General features: G+C 41.4%; 1 protein-coding gene across 2 annotated transcripts in view; it reads left to right on the top strand.

Moving 5' to 3' along the window:
• The window catches only part of PPFIA3 (PTPRF interacting protein alpha 3), a 61447-nt gene that overhangs the window by 37925 nt on the left and 2970 nt on the right, over window positions 1–20552 (top strand). The window contains exons 15-29 of one of the 2 annotated variants that reach the window (XM_081344128.1): window positions 2173–2357; window positions 3300–3522; window positions 4878–5041; window positions 6772–6917; window positions 7402–7495; window positions 9998–10079; window positions 10978–11178; window positions 11327–11389; window positions 12501–12527; window positions 14977–15152; window positions 16645–16742; window positions 16916–17091; window positions 17627–17695; window positions 17785–17956; window positions 19514–19588. In XM_081344128.1, coding sequence (XP_081200254.1) covers window positions 2173–2357; window positions 3300–3522; window positions 4878–5041; window positions 6772–6917; window positions 7402–7495; window positions 9998–10079; window positions 10978–11178; window positions 11327–11389; window positions 12501–12527; window positions 14977–15152; window positions 16645–16742; window positions 16916–17091; window positions 17627–17695; window positions 17785–17956; window positions 19514–19572 — 1935 coding nt within the window. In that variant the 3' untranslated portion in view covers window positions 19573–19588. The remainder of the gene's footprint in view (window positions 1–2172; window positions 2358–3299; window positions 3523–4877; window positions 5042–6771; window positions 6918–7401; window positions 7496–9997; window positions 10080–10977; window positions 11179–11326; window positions 11390–12500; window positions 12528–14976; window positions 15153–16644; window positions 16743–16915; window positions 17092–17626; window positions 17696–17784; window positions 17957–19513; window positions 19589–20552) is intronic. The other variant, XM_081344129.1, reaches the window with a different exon arrangement.

Here is a 20552-nt window from a genome sequence, read left to right as displayed (position 1 = left end):
TGAGCTTTCTGGCTCTTGTGAGCGTCCTTTTGTGATTCCTGCTTTCTATTAACTAACCAAGAAAGGTGAGAGTAGACCAGTGATGGTGAACCTTGTACAGCCCGAGTGCCCAAACTGCAACCCAAAACCCAGTTATTTATCACTCGGTGCTGGGCGGGCGTGGCCCACTGGGTTGATGTGGCTGCAGTGGTCACGGCAGGGTGGGTGGGTGTGGCCGGGGTGGGTGTGGCCACCTCGATGTTGCTCATGGGGAGGGACACCTGCAGGGTCAGGGCAGAGTTGGGGGAGATCCAGGGCGTCTCTGGTGGGCAGGAGGCTAGTCCTATGGGGTGAGGCAAGGTGAGGTAGGGCGGGGGTGCCAATTGTCACAGGACAAGGCAATGGCCGGAAGGAAGCCCTTGCCTGGCCTAGGCCCTGTCTGCTTGATGGCTGTGACGGGAGCATCTGCTGCTGCTGCTCTGACCGGCCAACCATGCAGGGAAGCAGGAGGAGGTGGAGGGGCAGCTGGGGGTCTGGAGCTGCCTCAAATGCTCGCTGGCTGCAGACGGCCTGCCTCAGCAGCCCAATGAGGTAGTGGATCTCGCGCACCGGTCCCCCTCCACCACCTCCTGCTTCCCTGCATGGTTGGCTGGTCAGAGCAACAGCAACTGCCCCTTCAGAGCCATCAAGTGGATGGGGCCCAGACTGGACAAGGGCTTCCTTCTGGCCATCCCGGGGCTGTCTCTGCCCGCACTGATGCGGCTCCGTGGCCAGTTCATCATGATGCAGGACAGCCGGCAGGCTGTGGCTACTGACAGACACCGTCGGCCCCCATGCACTCGCTGGCCTCTGTGTGCGGGGGCCGATGGGATCAGGCAGCTGATCTGGAAGGAAAGCTGTGCCACCCATCCTTGTGCTGGTGGGGGCGGTGGCAGGGGAAGGCAGGATCTGGCATGTGCCCACCCTTCACTGCTACTGCCCCACATCTTCCCGCATGTGCCTTCGGGATGTGCATGCGGGACGATGTGGGGTGGCTGCGGCGAGGGGTGGTTGTGTGCCACAGCTCGCCTTCCCCTGCCGCTGCCTCCGCCAGGGCAAGGATGGGTGACACAGCTTTGCTTCCAGATCTGCTGCTGGCTGGGCCTGCCAATGCAAGGATCACCACTGCCACCTCCTGCCCAGCCCCCATGTTGCCCAGGCACCAATGCCCCAAAGGCTGAGCAGCCAGTGTACGAGATCTGCTGCCTCATCGGGCTGCTGAGGCAGGGCTGGTTGTAGCCAGAGAGCAGCTGAGGCAGCTCCAGACACCTGGACACCCCTCCTCTTCCTGCTGCTTCCCTGCATGGTTAGCTGCTCGGGGAGCTCAGGAGCAGCAGCTGCTGCCGTCCCATCAGAGCTGCTGTGTGGACAGGGCCAGTTCCAGGTGAGGGCTCCCTTCTGGCCATCCTGGGGCCATCTGCACCCACGCCAATGGGGCTGCACTGCAGAAGGGAAATGTTGGTGGCTCTGATTCCCCCCTGACGGCTGCCCCCACAGCCCCATGCTCAGTCCCCCTTCTATGCAATCCTATGTGACTGCAGTGTGGATGAGAGGCTCAGCTGGTAGGGGTGGGTGGCTTTCCTCCAGGAAGGCATCTCGATCCTCCTGCCCCCATAGCCAGACTCCCTAACATTCCCCCAGCCGGGACCTGATGACTCCCTACCCTCCTGCACCCACCCCAGTCCAAGACTCCTGCAGCCCACCCCCCCCCAATTGTACCCTCTAGCTGGGACCTCCAGCAATTCCACAACCGGGAGCTTCTGCCCTCACCCCAGCTGACCTCCCCTGAGCAGCCCACCCCAAGCAAGGCAGAGGGAAGGCGAGGCAGAGAACCGGTTGTTAAATGATTTGAAACCCACCACAGGTCACTTCCAAAGGCCACTCACTCACTCTCCCAACAAAACCTGCTCCTTTTATAGGTTCCCCTCTCCCAGCCCGGCTCTCGCAGCTGTTCCCGGACTCCGCATGCACGGAGAGGGGAAGGGGAGCAGCCTGGCCCTGTGTCCCTTTGTCTGGGGCAATGTTGCGCATGTCCACAGAGAGGGCTCTGAATGCCACCTCTGGCACATGCCATAGGTTTGCCACCACTGCATTAGACTTTCCCTTACTATCTTTTTTTTTCTTTCTTGACAGGTGTTTTTTTTCCCAATTCAGGAGTGGGAGAGGGTTCAGCAAGCAGCTGGAGGCTCCTTTGAGGGTGGGCTTGATGGTTCGGATGAGGATGAACGTGATCCTCTCTTCAGCTCAGCTGATCTGCTGTCTCCCAGCGGACAGGCTGATGTACAGACCTTGGCCATCATGCTACAAGAGCAGCTGGAAGCCATTAACAAAGAGATCAAGTGAGTTGTCCTAACAGCTAGCCAGACATAGAGCAGATGCCTATTCCTGAATTACAGCTCTCTCTCTACTCCTTGCTTGACCCAGGTGTTTTTGTGCCTTGTGTTTTCTCTTGAAACTATTTAATAATTTTAAGACTTTCCCTAAGTACAATACCCTGTGCTTTCAGCACATGCCCCAAGCATAGAAAATCTTTATATGAGAACCATGTCGAGAGTTCTGATTAGTGCCTGATCAGACTAATTTTTTCCTTTTAAATGATCTGTTTTCCTTAGGTAATATGATAGCACCTTACATTGCATCCAAAGAAAGGGTGTCTTTATTGATGGTGCTAGAGCACAGGTCTGCAACCCGCAGCTCCGGAGCTGCATGCGGCTCTTTCAGCCGTCTCCTGCGGCTCCCAGTCCTCTGCCATGTGCAGTCAAAAAAAAAGTGGGACTAAAAAAGTTCAACCAATCAATTCAAATATGCAGGGTAGGTGCATATCTCGCCTTGGCTCCACTCTTCAGTCAAACCCTGTTCTGCACATGCACGCATGTACATGCATGCGCACACATTTTTTGCGGCTCCCAGTTTTTCCTTTTGTGAGGGAACCGGTTCCGAGTGGCTCTTTCACTGTTTCAGGTTGCTGAGCCCTGTGCTAGAGGATTATCAAAAGCAACATCCCTTACATATATAGGATATGGAATTGTTTCTCAACTTGAGCAATTTTAACATGTCTTATGTTATTACAAATATTACAATTATTATTTATAATTATTTTATATATTGCTCTACATCACAAAGGCAAATAGCAAGTGGATTATGAAATACATTCAGTGTCTAAATGAAGCACAGTATTTCCATTTAATTTCATGCATTGCTTGTAGATTATATTGCAAGTGTAAACACAATACCCAAATCACCTACGACTTATCATATTTTTTCTTTGCTGGCTACATAAGACTGATCCAGGAGGAGAAAGAATCGACCGAACAGCGAGCAGAGGAGATTGAGAGCCGAGTAACCAGTGCCAGTTTGGATGGATCCTTGGGGCGCTACCGTTCAGGCACTTCCATTCCTCCCTCTGTCACCAGTTCAACTCTTGCCAGCCCTTCTCCCCCCAGCAGTGGCCATTCTACACCTCGCTTGGCACCCCACAGCCCAGCTCGTGATGGAGAAAAAATGGTACATTGTAAATCCGTCTGGGAAGGAGACTGCATGTACCTGCATTCTAAACAGTCGTTTCATTGCAGAAACATGGATGTTAATCACCAAAGGGTGTACTGTATTGGTTAAGATGTTCAACTAGGCCTGTAAAAACTCAGGTTCCATTTTCAGATATGGAGTCCCAAGTCATTGTTTCTCAATCTCACAGGATTCTTGTTGCGGAGAACAAGGGAGAAGGGGGTCATAATGCATGGACATGGATATGGACATCCTTTCTTTTGCTCACATATCAAATATTTTACCCACTTCACATCCCTCTTCCTCTTCCCAACCTACTGCAGATATGTAGGAACAAGAAGGTAGATCTATTCCCCAGCAGTTGGCCGATTATCTTCTGATGGAGCCAATATATTTATCAATTATAAATAAATACCAGATTACTTCTGGTGGCTCCTTGACCTTGTTCACCAACTATCCAGTAGAAAACTGGCCAGGACTCTATCTACTTCCAGGATGCACATATTTTGTTTTTCAAGGGCTCCATGTCTCCATGTCACAGGTTGTCCACTTGGGATTGTGCAGTGCAGTCTCAGTTCTTCGAGTACAGAGATCTTTCCCCATCTTATAATTTAGCTATAAGTGTTAGGGAATAAATCCCAGTTTTCAAGGGTATTGGATTTGAAGGCAATAAAAAAAGTTTACCTGACCTCTAAAGTGGCCATTATTAGAAACAGTAGAGGTTAGATAGGCCCTTGGCTTGCTTTGCTCAGCTTTCTCTTTTTGTGGGCATATGTCACTTGTTGAAAACAAAATCTTTCTTTAATTGTTTAATTACTTGTTGTGCATGTGTGCTTAGAGCTTGTTATCATGTTGCAATAATCTGAAGGACATCAAAGAAAGGTGTATAAAGGAATCTAATTTACAAATAGTTAGTTGATCTAAATTACTTTTAGATCAAATGTAGTCCAGGGTTGGCTAAATTTATGCTTCTTAAATTAGTAAGGTTTTTTTTACAAGATGTACCCTCAATACATGCTCAGTCTATAAAATGATCTAATTTGCAGAATTAATTTTTAGGTCTTCTGGCTGCAAATCCTGATTTTCTCATATACTTCAGCAGTAGCCAATTTTAGAGCAATGCTGTCAAATTCTTGTTGAGATTGTTAAACAAGGAATCAAAATCATCTGTAGTGTTGCCACAATTTACAAGGAGATTTAAAAATGAGATACTATATTGCACAATTAGATCCCTGATAAGTTTGTGACTTTCATTCCTGTGCAACTTGAGAAGCTCTCAGAGAGCAGCATCTTCCTCCCCACCTGACAACAGTGACAAATGGATTGTTTTTTGTACCATTTTCTCCTCCCGGCAGAACCATGTTGCCAAGGAAGAGATGCGAAGCTGTGAGGAGAAGGCCTTAGCGTTATGTGAGCCCCCAACACCCGCAACCCCCCGTACAATGCGTCTTGAGCGTATGACTCAAGCATTAGCTCTACAGGCTGGAGCACTGGAAGATGGCAGGGACCTGAGAACCAGGTAATTGCAAAACCCTAGTGGGTCTTGCGGGGAGGAATGTGAGAAATGAGGAAGATCATGAAGTGCAGGGGCTGACATTTTATGTTTTAAGGATGTGCCAGAAAGGAATGAACAGGCCAGATAGTCAGGTATCCTGCCTCAAAAAGACGCACAGCTGAGTTGTACAACCTGGACAGATGGATTTATTATAAATGTACCTAGCTGGGCTTAATTATATTAGGACGAAGTGTTAAATTCCAACTTCTAGGCTCAAAACGGTTGCTTTATTAGAATCGCAATGCTCAACCAAAATGAAGGTGAGTTCCCTACCATGTGTCTGGCTGCTTGATTGTTCCTTGGGCCCCTTGGCCTCACTGTCCCTTGGGCCCCAGTTGCCCTTGGAACCAGCCTCTTAGCTGTTTTTCAGGCTGGCCGCTTTACTGCTCTTTAAGCTGACCCTCACCTCTTCTTCAGCAGGCTACTCAACTGATCTGCAGGCCATCCACCATCAGCTTTGCTCCTTGCTTAGCTATGTCAAGTCACTCAACTCCCTAGCTGCTGCTCATCTGTCTGATTAATTCTTCCAGGGGTCAGACAGCTATCTAGATCTTTCTCTGGTTGGTCAGTAATTCAGTTTGTTCCCCAGGCTGATCTTGGGCTTCAGACTGTCAAGTTATTTCCCTGCTATGCTGCCACCCAACTGATTGCCCCCACCACCACTCGACTATTTCCGGTGGCTCCGATGTTTCTTGGCATTTCCTGGTGTCTCGTCAGGGGTCTCAAACCCCAGGATAGGCAGACAGTTGTTCCCCTATTCCACTGGCACCGAGTCGATCGTTGTTGCTGCCGCTGCTTCTCAGCTGTTTTTAAGCAGCTCTGTTCCTCCTGACATCTTAGGGATAGGGCTTGTTGGCTTGGTAAATCACAGTTTACCACCAGTTTGATTCTTAGTTCTTCCAGGCATCTTGATCAGCAGTGTTCTGCGACAGATCCTAGACTCAGGGAAAAGCTCTCCTCACAAAGCAGGCAAAACGAACAAGCAGGCTCCTCACAAAGTAGGTAGGTAGGCAGGCAACATTCCACATGAAAATCTATTTCTGGTTTTTCCACTGCCTACTTAAATTCCACTGAATTCTGCACAGGACCTTTGAATTGAACCTATAAAAACTATACATTGAAGGAAGGAAGGAAGGAATATACATTCATACATGAATTACTATGTGTCTATTTTTCATGGTTTCAGCTACCTTATTTGGGGCTTTTAAAACAAATTGTTTTAGTTTTTATTTTTTTAAAGGTTTGGTATTGAAAATCCTTGAGTGACCTACTACAGGCCTCCCTAAGTTCTAATACTAGGTTGCTAGAGAAAAAGAGTTGCTAGAGAAAGAGTTGCTAGAGAAAGAGTTGCTAGAGAAAAAGAGACTAAAAAGTGCAGGTTTGAGTAAAAGATTGTGTGGTACAAAGACAAAGCAGAACTTTAAGGTCTGAGTTCACTCAAGACACTTAATGTGCAGATTTTAGTTTATATACCATACTATTCCCAAATAAATAAATATGGTTATGATGTCATGCTATATGTTTAGATCTTAGTTGGGTCTCCAAGCACACTAACCTAACTATTTTGTCTTAGATTAGTATGTAATACCAACCCAATCCAGGAGGCAATTTTAATATTCGGACAACTTATTGCTGTCCTTTTTCTTACGCCATCCAAATAGTACTTCTAACTCTGATTCTTTCCTTTGTCACAGTCTGGGGACAGATGGCACGAATAGCAGTCAGGATTCCCTACACAAGTCCACCAAGAAAAAAAGCATCAAATCTTCCATCGGGCGTCTCTTCGGCAAGAAAGAGAAAGGGAGGCTGGGGCAGTTGGGCCGTGAGTCCCCCTCACTTGGTATGCTTTCCCCACCCACAGACTCAGATTGATCTTTTTTTTCTCCCAGAACAAGCCCCAGTCCTTTCCTGTAAATGTAATTCTATATCTATGTCCCTGTGACCAAGGCCTCTGTTTGGAATTGTAATCCAGCACATCTGGAGCACATCAAGTTCAGAAAGACTGTTCACAATTTGGCTTTTCTGTCTCTTGCCAAACACACTCTGTAACAATTGGGGGGGGGGGGTGGGGGGGAGAGAAACCCTCTTGTCTTTCTTGAGAACCCTGCCCTCAGCTCCCTTTAACTTTTGGTTGTGCTGATCTTACTGGGATGAGCAACATGGATGCTGCCCAAAAAGATTCTTCTCTGCTATTTCCAGTCTGTGATTTTCAACACATGGAGAGAAGTATCTGTATAGGAATTCCCTCTTGAAACTAAAGACAGTTAATGGGGGCCATGATGTGTTTCTTTTCTCCCTGTTTAATTGCCCATCTTTCTTGACAGCTGGGACACCATCTGATGAGATGTCACCTGCAGACCCCCTGGGCCTTTCCAAACTCTCAGGACCTGTGGACAAGGACCGTAGGAACAAAAAGAAGTAAGAACAGGGATGAAAAGGAGGACTGATACAAATTACATAGATTTGCACCTGCAAGACTCCAAATCCAGCTTCGCTTGTGAAGTCACTGGGTGGTAGCTGGAGGAAGTAGTACTGCTCTTTGACCAGCCCCACATTAGCAAAATGGGAATAGCAATCTGTAGAATTATAATATTGAATATTAAGTTGGTTGTTATGCAGGCATCTAGCACATGGTATATCTAGCACATATCTAGCACATGGTATATCATGCATAGTCTTGCAATGTATATAACATTTCACCTAGATTAATAAATCACAATAAAATATAAATGTTAAAAAGATTATATCCAAATACCAATGTTTAGGTAATCTAACTATTGAAGTGCAGCATTGCTTATATGAAAAAAAAAATCATATACTGGAGCAGTATATGCCCTCAGCATTATAGCTGTTCAGAGTGTGATCTACAGTTTGATGTGGGACCCTGCAATCACACCAAGGGGAGGATGCTATGCCCCCATTTATACAGCAAGTCCTGGCAGATGCCATGTGAGGTATGAATCCTACTCAGGGTTGTCCATTGCTGATGTGGTAGTTCAAACCCTGGTACCTTTTTTGTAGAGTCATTTAAATGTCTTCCTATGTTTGGATGCTCAGGAACCCATTTGGCTTTCCATTGGTAATCGGTGTTAAATTTATTGAGTAGATATTGTGCAAGTGCCAGTGGGGGCTTGAGTCTTCCTGCTGATAAATGAGGAAGGTCAGCATGCACCGGTAGGAGTGACTTGTTCATAATTTTTCTGTATTCTCTCACTAGTTCACCTTGGCTTCGTACAGCTGGCAGTGAAATATGGCTCAAAAGAGGAAGCCAGCAAGTCAGAGTGGCTTTAATACATCTGTTTATAATCCTCATGGTGTCATTGAGTCTGGCGTCTAACTTACTGGTATGGCAGCTGTTAAGCTGTACAGGAGCACAATATTCTTCTGTGGAGCAGACCAGTTCTAGTGCTGAGGGGGGGTGGCAGCTGAAGCTCCCCATTTAGTTCCACATAATTTCTGAAGTATACTGTTCCTAGTATTGATTTTTTTTCTACCATATTCTCTAGATGTACCTTATAGGAGAGAGTCCAGTCCAATGTTATTCCAAGAGCCTTTGGATAGGGACTATAGGGGAGTAAGCTATTTAAATAGACTTTGGGGCTTCATATGCTAGTTTGTTAAGGTGGAAGGATGTTGTTACTGTTTTGCTAGTGCTAGGAGTGAGCCTCCAATCAGAATAACTTTCCAAAAAATTTACGCTCTTTGGACAGAGGCTGTCTTTTTCTTGTACTGCTATGGCCAAGTAATCAGCATATCCAAATTTGCATCCCCTTGTCTCTGGCATATCTGATATATAGAGAAGTTGAATAGGTGCCACTACAGAGCCTTGTGGGAGACCATGGTTTAATTTTACCTTACTTATATTGTCCCCCATTATTATATGAAAGGACCTATCAGTAAGCATGTTATTAGTCGACAGAGACTTTTGCAGAGCATAATACGGCACAGTTTGTATAACAACCTGTCCTTCCAATGTGGATTGCACACCGCAGTTAGGTCTATGGAGATGCCCGTGGTTTTCAGATCTCGTTGGAGTCCTGCTTCAGTATAGCATATTAGGCTTAGCACCTGATTCACACAACTCTGCTTTTGTAGGAAGCCAGCTTGTTCCACAGGCAGATGTTCATCTGTTATAGTACTATCCTGTTTATAATTCATCTTTCCAGGAGTTTGTAGCAGGAGATGAAAAGGACAATCGGGCAGGAACTTTCAACTCAGTCTTGTGGTTTATCATGTTTTAGAAGTGATACTGTTTTAGTTTTTTAAAATTCTGCTGGGAGGCAGCCATTGAAAACTACATCTGAGAGGAATTTACCAATCCAATTCCCTCTGTGCCTCCTGGTGTTTTATTAGGAATTCTGGATGAATGCCATCGAAGCCTGGTGCTTTACCATGTTTCAGCTATTAATGGCAGGGTCAATTTCCTTTATAGAGAAGGGACAATAGTACTTAGAATGCATTTGGCCCAACCGCTGAAAAGCTGAAAGCGCTTTCTGGCTGAAAGCAGGGTGTCCCTTCATCCTTTGAGCTCGACTTGAGAGGCTATTAGATCAGACGTTAAGTTGGATGTTTGTTGTGCAGGTTGTCTAGCTTCACCCAGTTTCCTTAACAGGCTCCCAGCTTTCTTGCTGGATTTGCTGAAATTTAGTGTTTTTGTGTATTGTTCCCACATCTTACATTGAGTTGCATTCAAGCTGTGATAGAGATGATGGTGATCTCCAGATTACTGCTCTGTAGGAAAGTCTGATAGAGTCCTTTGGTCTCTTCATTCCATCCCGAGATGTACTCTCTTCTTAATGGTCGAGGATTGCAAGGGCAGGCAAAGGAAAACTGAGGATCAGAAGGAAAAACAATCTTGGGATTTTCAGAAGTTATTTCTTTTCTCCTAATTCTCTCTGTTTATGTATTTTCTGTGCCCAGGCATGAGCTGTTGGAAGAAGCTTGTCGACAAGGGTTGCCTTTTGCTGCCTGGGATGGACCTACTGTTGTCTCATGGCTGGAGGTAATCAATGTGGATGAAAAGTCAGGCTCTGGGAAGTCTGTATCATAAGCAAATTACAGAAATTCCTTTTATGGTTTGCGATATGCAAATGAGGTTCCCTAATCTCACTATTCTAAATAAGCCAAGGATTCAAAACCAAGATCAAACCTTGACTTTTAGTTTTGGTTTAGTAGGAGAGGAAGCCATTAGACTCCCCGCTTCAGTTTATATGAGATGTTAGGTGAATAATGGTAGATGCATCTGTGAACTGTTTAGCTGTTTCCCCTGGCAGAAGCCATCTAAGACCAGTTGTGCTTTCCATAAAAAATTATTTAAGAATTTGTTTTAACATCATGATGAATCAGCATTTTTATTGTAAAAAAATGTAAAACTGCACCTTATGTCAACATAGCATCTTTCACTGTTCGTAAAATAACAAAGGATAAAGGCTTGCACAGAGCTGGATTGGATTGAAATTCAGTGAATGGGTATTTGGAATTCTGCCTTCCTCTCTATTCATTAAAGCAGTCTCTATTTTTTTCATGCTTCCGCTTGAGCCTAAAAAAGTTAATGATTTCTTTAATGGAACAGAGACTTTTTGTTGCTGCAGTTTTCAAATACTTTTTGAAGCAGCCACAAGTTTCACAGAAAGAGTTTGTTTTTTTATTACACGTAATATCTCACCATGATTAAAGATTGCATGGAACATGGAGCTGTGAACCCCACCCCAGCACAAGCAGTGAACATTAAATCCCACCTGTTGACAGTGGATTAAAGGGTAACATTTGCTCATCCAAGAACCAACAATAATTTCATGGGAAATTCCACCAGGGCCAAATGAGATCCATGGGGTAGGGATTGATTTCTTTTGGAGCTGCATAAGCATCTACTTAACTTTTCTTCCCATTTACTCTGGCAGCTGTGGGTGGGCATGCCAGCCTGGTATGTGGCTGCCTGCCGTGCCAACGTCAAAAGTGGTGCCATTATGGCCAACTTGTCTGATACAGAAATCCAACGAGAAATTGGCATCAGTAATCCTTTGCACCGGCTTAAGTTGCGCCTTGCCATTCAGGAGATGGTTTCCTTGACAAGTCCCTCAGCCCCTGCTACTTCGCGTACAGTAAGTGATGAGTTCTTTATACACTGCCCTTTGCTGGGCCTTGTCTTGACTAGCAGGGGAGCTGACAGCTTTCTGCTTTCTCTACTTGTTAAGATTCATAACTGCCTCTTTCCTTTCCTCTTTTTCCCCCCTCTGCTATTCTTGCTAGTCTACTGGAAATGTGTGGATGACACATGAAGAGATGGAATCTCTTACAGCCACAACAAAGCCAGTAAGTGACTGTTATGGATGCTGTCCCTCAAATCAGCTGCCTTTCCTGTTGGGCTCCATGTTGTGGCTGTTTCCAGGATCTTGTATTGCAGTTTTTTGTGTGTGATTCTGTATGTATGCATGATTAGAAGATAAGATGGCACTATCTTTGGAATCATCAGTAGCTTTCCTACCCAAGTTGACAGTTTTCTTCCTGTTAGTGTTTTGCAGGAAATCCATACTTAGGGATAACACTTGGTGAAAGCATTCTAGTTTACTTTTATATTTGGAAGGATTAGTAATAAACATTAATCCAATGTAGGCCAGACTTTTCTGACTAGTACCCCATCTTGAATTAATGCAGTGTTTCTCAACTTCAGCAACTTGAAGATCTGTGAATTTCAAATTCATGCTGGCTGGGGAATTCTGGGAATTGAAGTTCACAGATCTAAAAGTTGCTGAGGTTGAGAAACATTGACCTAATCTATCATTCTGTGTCCCCATGGGAATTCCTTAAAAACAGCAGTGGGATCTGCATGGTTGCCAAATTAAAAAAAAACTATCATTGAGTGAAACTATTTGAAATGATATGCTTCGTGTATTACCTGAAAATAAGAATGGTAACATAAGTAATTTATAGAGTAGAGTAGAGTAGAGTAGTCACTATTTCTTGAACTCTTGTGATTGGTTCCTTTAATCCTGATTTCCTTGGGGATACTGCAAATGCTCCTGTTTGGAGACCAGAGCTCCAGATGTGGCAAAATGAATCAATGGAGAATATTATTCTGGTTCACATTGAAGGAGCCTTTTTTATTGGAAGAGAGTAGGAAGAAACACTGTAGCCCAATTCTCTCCCTGTGATGCTAAGTTTCTTAACACACTCTCTCTCTTTTTTTACACGACCGCAGTTGGATCCATTGGTTAATGTTAATAGGATTCATACCCTACACCCATCTATTTTTATTGCATGTGTAGATTTATTTAAGACCGACTGGAAATTGCTTATCACAATCGAGACATTTCCATTAACTTTGAGTTACTATAATGTGTGTTTGTGAATAAACTGCCTCTAAAGATTTTCTTAATGATTCCTTTCTACTTTCCTTCCTGCTTTCCATTTAATCACTATACAGGAAACAAAGGAAATCAGCTGGGAGCAGGTATGGGCGGGATTCACATGCTGACTCTCTTAATTTGCATGTGTCTGTATGTATTTATTTCCTTTTATGGTAAAAAGCAGGGCTGATGCTAAAAGCACTTGCACTTAATAAAGTGAATGGATAGTATAATCAGGATGTTATATGTAGCTAAACGAATAAAAATGAAGAGAAAATAGATGTGTCATAAACACGCTTTTTACAAATTGATCCTAAATAAGTGCTGAAGTGCATAACCTAACTTCTGTAGAATTCTCCTTTTAGCTCTAAACAGATATATTTTTTTGTATTGTTGTTTCAGGAAGTTCTATATAAATATTTATTTAAATAGAATTATTCACTCAAGCACATCTGATATTTCATTACGGTTATCAGTGATTGTAGCAATGCTTGGAAAAGAAAAAACAATTATAAGATTCTTTCTGATTCCTTCCGGTTTTTTTGTCCTGCTTTCACATATTATGGTAATCTATCAACTGCTATATATTCTAAGTTTCTTGATGGCCAGCTATAATTAGGTGAGGAAGAATCTTGTCTGAGGATAGCTGCATACATTAACTAGAAGAAGTTCTCTTGTTTTGGAAATAAAGAAAAGAATGTCTTGAAACCTCTCAGTGGCAATTGGGAAAAAAATATTCTTCGCTGACTACACCTCAAGTTTTGAATACCTATAATTTAAGAAGGTTTTGGACAAACTGGAACTGATTAAGAGAACTGAAGTGAAGATAAGCGATCAAAAACCTGGAAATTAAATCTTGCTAAGAGAGATTAAAGAAATATAATAACATCCTTCAAGTAGCTAAAGGACTGTTGCATAGAAGATGACTAAGTTTCTATTCTCTGTTGTGTGAAGATACGGAATAGTGGTTCTAAATTAGAAGGATGGGGATCTGTTTGAATGAAGGGAAAAGGTCCAAGTAAGAAAAGCAGTTCAACAATGGAGCCAATTATTTAGGGATCTGATGATTACCCTTCCCTGGATAGATATATGCACAGGCTGGGCAAGACACTATTTTGTGATGCTTTTAGCTTGTATTCCTGTTCTGAGCAAAGGCCGAATTCACTGGTCTCTTACCTCTATGCTTCTGTTATTACAGCCTTCACAGCTTGTGACCCATCTAGAAGTAATTGCTTCCCATAGTAAAATTTCAGACTAAAAATAAATGAGTTTCATGAAAAAGGGATTTCATATCAGATCCCAGATTAGAAAATTATTCAGTACTGGATTCTGGCTGGAAAATTAATTTCTCAACTAGGCTGCTTTTTTCTGCTTTTATTTAAGATTTCTGCTTTGTTCAACAAACCCCATAACATTTTTACACTGTGACTCACTGTTGGGATTTTACATAGTAGTAAAACATATTTTAAACATGATTTGTTGGATAAACAACAATTCCGGAATTTTCTCAATGTATTAAACTAGTGTAGTTTCCAAGCCCCGACGACTGGATTCACATGGCACAAAATCAAGCAACATTTGATAGAGCACAATATCTGAAGCCTGCTGCTGAGTCCATTTGCGTCAATACCATCTGGATTGCAGACAGCAGCAACATTTTAGGATTTCTTATATCCACAGTAAAGGGTACGGAATTCAAAAATCTTGCAGTTCTCCAAAAATATTTTAAAAGAAGCATTTATCAGGCAACAGCTAACAGCTAAATGTTATATTAATGAAATGGAATAGTTTTAATTCAGTATCTAGTATACAAAAAGAATCAACATGAAAAATTGTTTTTGGAAGATATATTGCACTTGGAATGCCATCAAGGAAAGATTCTATGATGGACAACTTCTAATAAGAGAAACCTTGGAAAAATCTTTCCAGTTTGGTGCCCTCCAAATACATTAGATTACACTTCCTTGTTTCCAGGAAGCATAGATGGGAGAAAGAATTGCTGTGTGTTATGCCATGAAAAGGCTGCCTTAATGTGAAAGTGTCTACAGCAAGACAGAAAACATAGGCAAGTTCACACAGTAAAGGAAGAGAGCCATAAACACACACCAACTCTAAAGTCTTTTTTCATTTTATTCTCATAGCAGTCCTATGAGACCTTGACTTTCCCCAAGTTTCAGAAAGATATTTAGGCTAAGTAGGGAAGCCAGGTTAGTTACTGAAATTATCTGAAGCAAAGATTGCAAATTAATATATGTGGATTTATAACAGATGCTCAAATATTGCAGGAAGAAGAAAATGGAAACAATACAGTGCAGATCTTTAGTATATGGAAGGAGAGGGAGCACATATTTTCTCACTCAGATGTTTTGTTAAGCAAAGATGCTTAACCAGGTCAGATGCATTTAAACAGCACACTAAGCTTGGTTATGTACACTTTGGCCTGTCCTTGATGGTTTATATATTGTGAATCCCCCAAATAGGCTAATTCAGTGACTGGATTAAATTCATTATACAAATATAGTCCTTCAGAGTCTCCCTTTTCTGCTTTTTCAGATCCTGGCATATGGAGATATGAACCATGAGTGGGTGGGAAATGATTGGCTGCCCAGCCTGGGCTTGCCTCAATACCGCAGTTACTTCATGGAGTCTCTAGTTGATGCCCGGATGTTGGACCACCTCAACAAGAAGGAACTACGGGGCCAGCTCAAGATGGTGGACAGTTTCCATAGGTGAGAAGAGCAAATGGCTTGAGCTTTTCATGTGGAGGAATAGAGTCATGTTACTGACATAACTTACAGCACTATGTTTGTGAGGCATACATATATGTGTGCGAAGTATGTAGTTTCAACCAAATATAACATTATTTATTAATGTTCATCCACTTACAAAAAATTCTGGAATTGCAGTTTCATGTGGATATTAAGCTTAAGGCTGGAAGAAGTTGCCTTGAATATCATCTGCTCTTCTTAGCCATAAAACAGAAACTTAGAGCTGAAATTCTCAAGGAAAAGCTTGGTATGAACAACATGTGAACTGAAAATTTACCAGGACACCTTCAGTTACTTAACATGGATCCAGCCTTATCATCCTCTTGGGCATCTGCTGCAATCCTGTTTTGTTTTTTTTAGCAACATCATTCTCAATGGTGCAGTAAAGAAATGTACCGTAGACAGTGTATATAATGATCTTGCCGGGAACTTTCTTTAGATAGAAATATATGCGCATATTCATATATATATATATATTCATATATATTCTTAAATATATATATTTTTATATATATATATTCTTATATATATATTCTTATATATATATATATTCTTATATATATATATATATATATTCTTATATATATATATATATATTCTTATATATATATATATATATATTATATATATATATATTCTTATATATATATATATTCTTATATATATATATTCTTATATATATATATATATTCTTATATATATATATATTCTTATATATATATATATATTCTTATATATATATATATTCTTATATATATATATATATATTCTTATATATATATATATATTCTTATATATATATATATATTCTTATATATATATATATATTCTTATATATACATATATATATATTATATATATATATATTCTTATATATATATATATATTCTTATATATATATATATATATTCTTATATATATATATATATTCTTATATATACATAAAATTGCTGGGTTCAGAATATGGTATGTCAACTTGCTCTATTTTGTGATCTTTCTGTTCAGTGAAGGCCTGGATTTTGTCCCAAAGTCTTGCCCTGCTGCACTTCCAATCAATGCTGGAACTTGAGGGAAAGCATTTCGATTTCTACCCAGTGCTCACAGAAGTGTCTGCTGAATGTGGAGTTTTCGTCAAAATGTGCAGAGTGGCATTGCAATGCAAGCTCCACCTCTTATATACATGTGTGCAATATCACGGTGCATGTACAGAAGGGGTAGAGTTTGCGTCGCAATGTTGCAACACACGTTTCATCATTTGACTCCCTTCCCCCAACAAGTCGATGCCTCTTTTTAGGAAATTTAATGGGAACTCCAGCTCCATGACCAAGCTACCCAGCATTAATTAGTACTGCTGTTGCACTTACCACCTCCACCAGTACTTACGAATTTAATAGATGATCCAGAGTGAGCCATTTGCCATTTCTCTGGTGTAATTTCTGATATATCTTCCAAGGGTGAGCCTTCATTATGGAATCATGTGCCTGAAACGTCTTAACTATGACCGAAAGGAACTGGAAAGAAGACGAGAGGAAAGTCAGAGCCAAAACAAAGGTAGATATAGATGAGAAAAGATAAGACCAAAGGTTGCCATTGAGCAGAATCTACAAATCTGAATTGGGGAAAGTAAATAAGGGATGGCAATTAAATAGCTAGAGTGGGTGATCATAGAACTGAATTTGGTAGCTAAGCTTGTCTCTTCCCTTCACCTCCCCATCCTTTTCTAGATGTGATGGTGTGGTCCAACGAGCGTGTGATGTGCTGGGTGCAAATGATTGGGCTGAAAGAGTTTGCCAACAACCTAGTTGAAAGCGGGGTGCACGGAGCACTCCTGGCCCTGGACGACACCTTTGATTGCAATGATTTGGCCCTGCTGCTGCAGATCCCAACGCAAAACACACAGGTCAGGAGTAAGCATAGGGAAGTTGGATAGCGGTAGGAAGAGAATCAAGCAGTCATGAGCTATGTGCTTCCATGAGGAGAAGAAGAAGGGAATCTAGAGCCTTTATCAGTGTAGCCATAACCCTCTAGGTTTTAATGCTTTTACTATGAGAAGTAAGCCTCTTTGACCTCAGTCATAAACTCAAAATCCCCCAATTTTTTCTTTCTGAATTCTTGACTGACATCTTATGAGATGTATGTGATTGGTCAGTTGGGGGGAGCACGTACATGTTTGCAACTTTTGCTCATTATTCAATTGTCTTGATTTTTATTTCATTGGAAGTGCCTGGGAAACACGGGCACCATGTTGCCAATGCATATTCCTAAGTCGCATTACATTGTCCAAGCAATTGGACTCCAAGGCCCTTTTTCTCCATTCCTTAATATTTTTGGAGAAAGGAAAAAAGTGGAGGGCCAGAGGGAACACTGTGCTTTACAAAACAAAAAAGGAATGGAAAGGAAGACTAAAACAATCTACTTTTTTAAAAAAAACCTAGGCTCGGCAAATCTTAGAAAAAGAATTTGGGAACCTCATCACCATGGGAACAGACCGGCGACTGGATGAGGTGAGTTCTCCTTTCACCAGAGTCTCTAAGCTTGAGAGACATCCTCACGCTTTGCTGTTTGTCCATATGTGTTGCACTTTTGTCTCTAGGACAGTGCCAAGACCTTCAGTCGTTCCCCATCTTGGCGGAAGATGTTCCGGGAGAAAGACCTCCGTGGTGTCAGCCCTGACTCAGCTGAGATGTTGCCAGCCAATTTCCGCACAGCCTCCGTGGCCTCCATTACCTCACCCGGGGTGCAACTTCGTAAGATGCAGCCAGAGGGTATAAAAGGCACAACTCTTAGGCTATCTATGCCTGCGTTCTGAACTGGAGCACACAGTGGGGGGGGAATCATGTTTCTTTAATTTCCAGTTATTAATCAAAATATTCTTTAGGCAGCTTACCCAATACAAACATAAAGTCTTCTTAAAGTCAAATTTGGTTCCTGGTGGACACGTCTATATGTTTTTACCTAATAATCATATAGAAATAGTTTCTTTTCTTTTTCTCCCAGGAATTTATTTTCAACTTTTCAATCTAGCTTACAGCTCTGGGATTCTCTGGAAGTCATCCCTCCAAATATTGAACTGGCCTGGACTTGCTTAGCTTTCAAGTCCAGACAATGACAGTTAAGTGCTACCATCTGGTGAAGATGCTTAAACAAAAACAAAAAATAAAGAATAAAACATAAAACTAGAAGCTTCCTGCTGTCAGGAAAGTATGCTAATTTTTCCCCACTCTCCATCCCCAAGCTAATAAGGAATAGAGTGTTCTCTTTTTCTGGAACTTACTCCTTTTTTATTGCGATTATAAAATACAAATGAAAACAAAAGTAATAGGAAAATGGAGAGTGAGAAGATAGGAAAAGGAAAAGCCTCAACTTTTTAATTTAATAATTTAACAAGAACTAAACTTTTCTACAACAACAGTTTAATCAGCAAAACTCAAAGTGAAGATTTTATTTTGTTTTATCTCAACCACAAAGTCCAGAAGCAGTTTCCTGGTAGAAACAAGACTGGATATATTCTTTTCTCTAATTAAAATATTCAATTTTGTCATCTCTGCTAGCTTCATCGCTTTTTCCATTCATTCCTGTCTTGTGGGAGTTGATGTATCTCTCGGTTTCAATTTCTATTCATAAAGAATTCTTGCTACGGTTAGGAAAAGACTGCTCAGTTACATATATTTCTTCCTCATTAGCAAATTAATCTTGGGATGGGAAATTTGTGGTTCTCTGTACTACTACACACAGCAGCCTTCACTAGCACAGCCATTGCTGGGAATTCTGATTCAGTAACAATCTGAAAGACTGCAGGTTCTTAAATTTTGTTGTATGTACTTGTGAAAAAGGCATTCGTTATCTGGACTGCATTATACTGTTGACATCACTTTCTTTGGCAAGAACCATTGTGGGACTCTTGTAGCACAAAACAGTTTAGGATAAGATGAACAACCTTTTAATTGTTGAAAGAAGCAGTTCCTGGAGACCCTACCAATCCCAATTGCTTGAACAATGACACCAAATGAGTGGAGCTACTTTTTCCCCTTAAGTTTACACAGAGGAGCCAATGTTTAAAAAAGCAGTGTTAGCTTTTATATTTCATATTCATGTATTTCCTAATACAGAACAATAAGAAAGGATGACACTTGTCAACAATAATGGCCAGGCTAAAGACCACAAGGTGCAAGGGTGCATGTTATCTATAGAGGCTGTTCCTTTGGCTAATACATGGGCCAAGACATTAACAGTTCAGGGCATCTTTGGCCAATCAAGAAGTATTTTTCAAAACTCTGGTGGATATATTTATGAATGCCTTTGTCTCTTTCTTTTCTCCTCAGGGAACTCATTAGGTAGCCAACGGACAGACAGTATGTCAGTGAGAACGTATTCCTGTTAATGCCAAGATGGAGCAGGTAGGCTATACCCTACAAATATAAAATACAGCCATATGGTGTGACTATGGCCAAAGGATGGATTAACATAGTTTGAATTCTGATATTTCTTTTTTATTAAAAAAAACACCCAGTTGAACAACTTACAGATAAAACACCTAGAAGGAATCTGGTCAAAAAGATTTCTGCAAAATGTTTGTCAGTGAGAAAATGCAATAACTGAAACCTAATAACTGACATGTATCATTATTATTGGGATTCTATTATATCCCAAAAAAGATTTCTGCAAAATGTTTGTCAGTGAGAAAATGCAATAACTGGAACCCAATAACTGGCATGTATCATTATTATTGGGATTCTATTATATCTCAATATAGTGAGTCAGTTTTTCAGATAAAGGATACAGCCTCAAAATGAAAAAAATTGCTCTTTTCTACTGAGGGGAATCCACATTTAAATTAGAGAATAATCCATTGGATCTAGCCCACTTTTGATGACTATATGAACATATATTTGTTGCTTTCTTGACATCAATCTGGTCATGTTTGTTGTTGCTGTATTCTGAGATTTTTAAAGTCCGTGATCTAATCTATATCTCTGGGATTTTCTGATTTCCTCCCATCCAATTATTAATCAGGTCTGACTCTTCTTAGCTTTTTAAAGCTCTACCAAAGTTAATTAGGTGCTGCTGTCTGCTAATACTATTGCTGTTGGTTATCAGCGGCCTTTTCAGTGAAGAATCAACAAATGGGAATCTGCTAATTCTTTCATTTACTTTTCTAATAATTTTGTAAATTATTTGCTTCCCACTCTTCAGGTTCTCATTGCCACCTTCCAGTCTCAGCCAGTCATGAGTAAGAGAATGGTAGCATACACAGTCTTGTAGTTATGGATTGTGATAATTCAATGATTCAATCCATCTGCTGGGTAGCAGCTTGGGATTCTTGATTTTGGATCTTAGCACTAAGAGTCATTGTTACTGATT

Source organism: Vipera berus, assembly GCF_964194415.1.
Source record: "Vipera berus genome assembly, chromosome: Z".
Taxonomy (NCBI): Eukaryota; Metazoa; Chordata; class Lepidosauria; order Squamata; family Viperidae; genus Vipera; species Vipera berus.
Note: the sequence above shows the minus strand (reverse complement) of the source record. Positions and strands in the feature narration are given on the sequence as shown.